The 8,706-nt window shown below is 32.7% G+C and overlaps 1 protein-coding gene across 1 annotated transcript; it reads right to left on the bottom strand.

Annotated features, from left to right (window-relative positions):
• Positions 1-2,909: 2,909 nt before the first annotated feature.
• LOC149546576 (UPF0496 protein At4g34320-like) lies at positions 2,910-3,683 on the bottom strand. Its single transcript, XM_089794008.1, has one exon. The coding sequence runs from the start codon at positions 3,681-3,683 to the stop codon at positions 2,910-2,912; it is 774 nt and encodes a 257-aa protein (XP_089650134.1).
• Positions 3,684-8,706: the final 5,023 nt, after the last annotated feature.

Here is an 8,706-nt window from a genome sequence, read left to right on the forward strand (position 1 = left end):
AGAGGCAAGGGTTTGGTCTGAAAATAAGAAAATTGTATACTCAAATAAAATGTAAATTTCTATACAAAAATACATTAGGAGAGTATGTTTATAAATGCCTCTAGGAAGCTTCTAGAAAGTCCTAGGAGATAAGTATGACAACAATGCATACCCTAGATACTCACTACCCAAAAATAATAACAATAAGATCCTTCAATAAAACACTAGTATTCAATCCTTAAAATACCAAATATCAATTTCTACAAAGTTTGGGTCCCCTTCCCACTTGGACTAATTAACAATTTTAACAAAACAACCATGCAATAAAAGTTAGGACAACCAACCATTTTTTCCCCCTAGTGGAATGCATCTCCACTATTACATATAAAATGATATTGTTTATGCATATAGTATCAAGACAATTCACATATTTCACAATAAGTCACTAATAATGTTTGTACAAGGAAAGTAATTCTAATCTCTTTATTGTACTCTATAAATTAAAAAAAAAATCTACTAAAATAAACCTATCTTTCATGGAAGATTTCATAATAATTTAGATAACAAGGATAGAAAAATTCTTCTTTCTTATTGTCTAAATCCATGTCCATGTGCTAATTCATGGAGATGAAGTAAGAAAAAACATTGTCTTGCAAAAACTCCCTCAACAAAACCAATGGTTCCCTCAACATAATAATACTTAAATTACTTCATGACAATTAACAAGATTTAATACTCATAATTACATCGACAACAGTCTGCCTAAGATATAAAATGTTAAAGGTCAATTTAATTAATAGAAAAGAAAAACAATAGACCAAATTTCCATATATTATGTTTTCAACTAGTTTAGGAGGGAAAAAAACCTAAGAAAACCCCTCCTAACGTTCAATGTTTTCAAAACTTTTAGAAGCAATTTTCTCCTAAGAATTATCTCTACAACTCTAATTGATAATAATTTGCAATTCGATTATGAAAATAAAACTAGCTAAATTATTAGAATGAGAATAAATCTACAAACATCTCAAATAAATGTCTTCAACATTTATCTTTACTACCTAATTTTTAAGATAATGCCATAAAAATCTTACTATCAGTTACAAAAATTCATTGTCTCGTCTAATGAAGACATGGATGACTTTCTTACTACCATTGAAATAGTTATTAGAAAGAGTTTTATTTGAATTAAAAATACACATAACCTAATAAATAGTATATCCATCTATAAAGATTACACTTACATGAGTTATAACAAACAAAAAAGAAAATAAAACAATACAAAATGAGAAACACAACCTATCAAGCCCACAAATTTTTTTTTAAAATTAGAACAAATTCAATGCAAAGAAGCTGCATTTTTTTGAATACATGAAACGATATACGGACAATAAATTTCAGTATAAATCAATGAGGAACTTGACAAGCTATTTTATCATTGCTCTTTGATCCTATAATTTCCACTTCTATCTCTCATGCCTCCAATGTATGTTGTCAATGTTTTGTTTTCCCTCTTTTTAATCCCCAAAACATTCTTTTTATGCTCAACCAATGCATGAAGAAAAGAACAACAATTTTTCCATTCCAAAAATTTGATTTTAATAGTTTACTTTCATTAATTTGCAACTTGCTATTTATCGTTTCAATTTTTTTTGTCTCATGGATTTATATATATAATTAATATAATGAGAGTGGGAGTTGACTAATCTACGTGGCAACTGATACACAGATTTATTTGGTTTGGTAAAAATTGGGTTGTAACAATCAGTAGTTTTGCCTGCAAACTTTGTCAATACTTTCAAATGTGTTTTCATATGGAGTGAACTCAAGACAATAGTCAGCATCTCCTCTTTCATATTAGAATGTTTTCTATATTGTGACCTTTTATAGATGCAAGAATTTGCCAAGCAATAGTCGAAGCAGTATTGTACAAATCAATTCATTAATCATATTAATCATGAGTGATTAGTAATTTTGACTGACCTTTCATTGGTTTTTTTTCTAAAAGTAGGGGCATATTTTTACAAAATAGAATTGTGCTTCTTTACCATGTTGTCCACAAAATGTACTAAAGACCAAAAAAAAAAAACTAAAACTAAAAGGTCAAACATGATTCTTTTTATAAGATCATGAAGATCAAATGCTGAAAATTAAAAAAAATTATTGTGTTTCCATTTTTTCAAAATTTAGTCAATAGTACAATTTGCATTCCTCTCTTATTGCTTCTGTCTTATTAAGAAACCCGTTTAAAACTGTATGCTGTTTGTAATAAATAGTTTGGACAGTGAGCCAACACGGCTCACTGCTGCCAGCAATCAAAAGTTTCCATAATCATTGACAAATACAAACAAACTGTCCAATCAGGTGCGAATTGGCCCCTCTGTAGCAGTTTCGGTGAAAATGAGGAGACTGGATGCTGTAAATGTTGTAAATAATTAAGCTTTGATAAGTAGAGAGAACGTGGGGACACGCGGTAGTTGTTGATAAATAAACTTGAATTTGATATGTACATGGGGACAGATTTAAATAGATTTGTGCGACTCTGTCAAACAACAGATCTCAAAATGCAGGGATCGTCACTGTGTAACAATGCCCGTACATGTCATGGATCACAATTAGCCAACAGCTCAAAGATTAAATGCATCGCAGTCATTTTAATGAATGATTATCGTAGTCAATGATTGTTATACTAAATAAATGTTGTAAATATTTAAGCTTTGATAAGTAAAGAGAACGTGGGGATACCGTGGTGTTGTTGATAAATGAACTTGAATTTAACGAGGAAATAAGGAAATAAGCCAAGCATGCGGACTCAACGGGACAACGGATTTCAATACATTTGTTTAACTCTGTCAAACAACAGATTTCAAAATGCACGGATTGTAACTCTGTAACAGTGCCCATACAATTCATGGGTCACAATTAGCCAGCAGTTAATGGATTAAATGCATCACAGTCAATGTATCTATAACAGAAGCTCGAGCCTTGGAGATGCTCGAACTGCAAACATGTGCTTGCCTGTCAAAATCTTGCAATTGCTTAAGGAATTCAGGCTGTGTGTTGGTAAGATCTTTGAGAGACAAGAGTAGAGCAGAAGAATCTCCCCGCATCTCTCCGAAACAAATACTTAGAGATGTTCGCTCAAGTTCGGCACGGAGTCGATCCATCAGCACCCTCATCGTCTCCACATCTCTATAACTCTTAAACGTTCCAAATTTCATGGCTTCCACCAAAACAAATTTAGATTTCAGCCGAATATTTCTCTCGAACACATTTCGCAGTCCCTTCTTAACGCCCAGGTTTTTCAATCTCTTAACCAGAGCAGCTGCTATGGACCCACTTTTCATTAACTTTTTATAAGACTCGGTCCCTCTGTCCACCTTTCCTTTTACAATCCTGAGCTGACTTTGCATATCTGCAAGCCTTTTGTACACACTTTCAAACTCCTTTACACATATGAGGCCGCCCTTGAAAACTTTTAGCTCCTCTAGTATTTCCTTACAATCTTGCACTGAAAGATAAATTTTGGCCTCTTTCATAGCGATAGCCCTGTCCAAAATAATCTGATGATCATCTCTGCTATTCTTCACAAACACTCGTATTGATGCGCACAAATTCTGAGTCCTCCAACTCAGTTCAAAATAGTCTTCCACAGCGTCCATCAAATCGTGGTCTCCAGACACACTAACATTTTTGAGATTAACCATTCTATGCTGCAATTCTGTGCAAAATTAAGAAAGGCCTTTACTTTTGTTCTTTTTTTAAAAAAATTTATTGCTTTGGGTGATCTCGCACAACAAGAGTGGGGTTTATATATGTTTGATAAGCCCCTAAGGACGTCACATGTTATGTCCATATCTCAGACATTCCTCCTCAACCACATGTAGTGTTGGAAACCGAGCAATTTTAAGTGGTTGCAAACTCTAACAAACTAGTGCATTGTAGGAAAAGGGGATGTGTGGGCGTATCGAACACTGACAAACTAGTCTAAATCTAATTGTCATTCTCCAATGAATTTGCATTAATAAGTCAATTTGTAGACGACGTTGTGATTAAGCAACATGAATGTGAGGTCTAAAGCTTTCTCCCACCAATATGTTGACACGTGTTGTACCTACATAAAATTCATTATTGATATGTGTGGACAAAATATACTTGCTTGGAGCCAAAGGTGAAAGTAAGCTGGGTGAAAAAGAACTATGTCAATTCTTATCCTACTATGGAGATTTTAGATATCATTTTCAAAAGCTTCTTTTAATGTAATTGTTTCTAATAGGAAATTGTCGAGGCTAAGATGAGTGACCATATATTTTAAAATTATTATTATGTTTTTAATAATTAATAAAAAAAAAGCATAATGATCAAAGTTTGTAAAGCATGAGAAATACATATGTATCCAAAATGTGGAAGCATTAATGAGGTATTTGTTGACAAAATTGATTAATTAAATGTAATTTTTTTAAAATATCATGATTGTGTGAAATGCACAAAATAGACTTGGTAAAACACTAGAGAAGCTTTGGTGTGTAATGGATATACAGAAGATATATCATAGAATTCATTACTGATGTGTATGGACACAATATTGACTTCATCAAAGCCAAAGGTGAAAGTAGGTCAAGCACCAAAGGAAAATTTTACGTGTTAACCCTCTTGTTTCCATGACTTGATATATATGGTAATTTCAATTATTATTAGTTTGTATATAAGTATGACATCAATCTAATACATTTAATATCTCTTTCCAAATTGTCAACCACTACTGAACTATGTTACTTAATATTCAAATTTGCTGGTGTGTTGCTATCAAAGTTCTATACGTTGCAAAAGTGACCTCTATTTCTGATAAAGTTTGTCCCATTTAACAACTCTTCCAACTAAAATCTTTATTAGTGCTTTTTGTATTGTAAGGAATTTTTTTGACAACCTCAATTTACAATGTAACAATGTAACTTATTTATAACAAAACAAGGGCTACTAGTAGCTAGAGTCCTTTACTAAAGTAGGGGATTGTGAGAAATTATTTCTGATGGGTTTTTAAAATTATTGCCCTTAAAATTTATTTATGAAGACAAATGTGATCCCATTAGTATTTTCTATTGTTATCCCTAAATACCATTTAGCTAACTTTCAAGATTGTTCCCTTTATAATATAATATGTTTACGAAGTTGAATGTGATCTACTAGAAGCATTCCCTAAATCAAGGATACAAACTAGATTTTGTACAACTAACATTTGGCTAATTGATTTCTTAAAAAATAATATAATAGTATAATAAATTGAAAGATAATATCAATGCTTGCCTAGTTTTTTCACAATGACTATTTTTCTAGAGAATTATCTAAAGCGCATTGATTTTTTTATCCTCAACTTCTTATAGATTTTTATAAACTATTTGTTAGTGTAATGAAAGACCAAGAAAGTTCTTTTTGACTAAGTATTAAAGTAGGTTTTGAGGGGATCTAAAACCCTATATAAATAGATTTTATCGCAGATCTAGAACCCCACCAAAGGGAACACCTAGCTACAAGTGAACACCTGGCTACAAGAGCAAACAAACTAGACCAATAGAGAAACTCAATGCAATTTTCAATGGAAAACCTAAACTCCATCTAGGGGTTAGAATAAGCCAAAAATGGCCTACACAAGTAAGAAAAAATAACCATATTATCAAAAAGGCCCTTGAAAACAAGTAGCAACCTTTGAAGTCAAAAAAAATATGGAGGAAAGAGGCCAAACTGAAAGGAAGCTACAAAAACCTAGGAGATGACATTTCTTCTAGCTTCAATTAGAAAGGAGAATCCTCCCACCCTACCATCCAATCATAAAAGGTCATATTCAAAGCCAACTATCTGAAGATGACTATAGCAGAAAACCCACCAAGAACTACCAAAATCCAGGAGAAGAACACCAGAAGAAATATGGCAATGAAATAGGCCAAAATGGAGAGATTTAGTTCTAAAGCCCTAAAATGAAGCACCCTAGAAACACCCAAGGGTCTAATCTTTTTGGGACAATCCCCACTATGTTGTACAAAGGCACACAGAACCCCTCTAAGACCAAGGGAGAAAACTCCTAGCTCTAACTACTACATAACATTATAGGGGAATTATTTTTCCTCTAATCAAATAAACCTTCCAATAATCCTTCACGACAATGGAGTCATTTTTAAATTCTAAGATAGAAGAACAAAGGAAAAACAGATAGTTTCCAAGGACTCTCTCAACACTCATAAAAATAAACTCACTAAGAATGAAGAGCTTTAACTCACTAGAAAAAAACTGGGGTTTGTTAGATTCACCCAAAATAGGCCTCTTATGAAGAGCAACACTCTTGTGCATAGCAAGAAGATGACCTAATTCCCTCTAGTCAGAGATAGAGAGAAGCTACAAGTAGTGAACACACTTCCCATTGATCTTGCAAAAACTAATAAGGGAAATGATATGAATCTCCAAACTACACATTTTAATAGAACTAGGGCATCCATGGCATAAAAAGAAATCCTTTTTACCAACCCATTAATGGGAAGAGATCCAACATTAATTAGATTATCCTCATTTATCCTCTTGGGAGATAGATCCCCCAAGATAAATAACACTATCCAACTAGAGAACAAGGCCCAACACAAATAGTAACCATTGACAAAGTAGGATTGTGAAGCCTTAGTTGTCCATGAAAACAACTTCGAAAAGACTAGAAGATAGTTATTTTACAACTATCGATGCCCCAAGTTTGAGGATCTTATAGGGGATGAGAGGCCAATTAAAATCTAGCAAGAAGTCCTCCAACGTGTAACCCAACTTAATGTAAAAAGGAGCACAAATAGGCACCAATAATATCACATGGTGTGAAAACAAAAACCCCTTAGAGGAACCACCTAAGAATAAAGCCATGCATAACATCCATGGATAAATAATTTGCATAGAGAGAAGAATTCTTCCTCTCCTCTCATTATTGAGTAGGCCAACAAAGTTGTAGCAATGTGGCCACAAGAAGAGTTGATCGATAATGTAAGGAAGCCCATTTGGGTCATCTTCATCAACATCCTCTGCCTCCAAAGCCCCACTACTAATGGAAACCATAGAATCACACCCTCCACTCTTCATCCTTCTTCAACTGGGAGATACACAAACAATTTCCATAGACTCTCTCAACATCCATAAAAAGAAGAACCTGTTAAGAATAAAGAGCTTCAATTCACCAAAAGAAAACATTGGTTTGTTACATCCACCCAAAATAGGCCTCTCATCATGAGCAGCACTCCTATGCATAGCAAGAAGATGAACAACTTCACTCCAATCCAATGTAGAGGGAAACTACAAGTAGTGAACATACTTTCCATTCTACTTGTGGTAACCAATAAGAAAAAGGAGATGAATCTCCAAACCACAAATTTTAGTAGAAGTAGGGCATCCTTGGTTTAAAAAAAAATCCTCTTTCTCTAACTTATTAAAGGGAAGAGATCCAACATTAAGTAGATTATCATCATATATACTCTTTGAAGATAGATCCCCCAAGAGAAATAACACTAGCCAACAAGAGAACAAGGAATAATTGAAACAATAACCATTGGTAAAGAAGGGTTCATGAAGGCTTGATTATCCATATGAAAAAATGACAAGTGTAGTGCTTGCCCCTAGGTCACATTTTTGCTATCATGGTCAGACTATGTTAGACTAGTTTTATGTTGATGGTTAGCAACATTGTTTTGAGACCATTTTATATTGTGCTTTGGATTCAGTTGATATGTGACGAGATTACTTGGTACTTTACATTTCATGTATGCATGATGATTATTTCAGCTATTGATGATGATTAGTTAGATGGTTTATTATCAGACATATTTTCTTATGGATATTTACCCCATACTTGCATGTGTATGGTGTGCATGTTTTCTCTTATGTATGGCGTGTTTGATGTGGTTAAGGAAGGGAGTCATAGTCACCTGCTACTCGGGATATACACGATGCACCACTTCCTACCATTGCCTGTTTAGTTTAGTATATATTGTGCTTGTACATGCATGGGTTTTACGTAGGTTGCAGGTACCGGGTATTGACTTTCCTGAATGGCCAGGATGAGCGTACCCTATTACATTATCTCAATGATAACAGAGGGGAGATAAATTCTCAAGTCCAAATCCCAACCCTTTAAGCCATTTTTCCTAATTGGAAAATTAGGACAAGTATCTGAGTTGAGTACCCTCTGAATATGTTGGATGACGTAATTCATGATATTAACCCTTGGTTTGATTTTGTATGTATTTTGGCTATGATGGATTTTCATATTTTTATGAGTCTTTGATGTATTTTCTATTAATTAAGCTTAATTAAAAAGATTTAATCAATGGTTTAATTTAATGGAAAATTAATATGGTATTTTCATATTTATTTTATTTAATTAATTGGAAAATTAACTAAATAGAATAATTAAATTTGAAAATAAAAGTTATAAGTTAAAATTTGGAAACTGACAATATTTATTTTAATAATAATATATTTGGAGCTCATTTTTAAATAAATGACTAAATAATATTATTATTAAAGCTAATAAATATTTTAGCAAATTAAGTTTTGGAAAATGAAATTTAAAAGTGGAAAATATATATTAAAATTATTAAAAGATTCTAGATTTCATGTGATCAAAATATAAATATATTAAGATTAAAAAGTGGAATTATTAAAGTTAGTGCATGAGATTTAATAAATAAATTAATTAAATTGAAAAGA

The sequence above is a fragment of the Cupressus sempervirens genome, chromosome 7 (assembly GCF_028749045.1).
Source record: "Cupressus sempervirens isolate cs-2001-9-10 chromosome 7, ASM2874904v1, whole genome shotgun sequence".
NCBI classification, from domain to species: domain Eukaryota; kingdom Viridiplantae; phylum Streptophyta; class Pinopsida; order Cupressales; family Cupressaceae; genus Cupressus; species Cupressus sempervirens.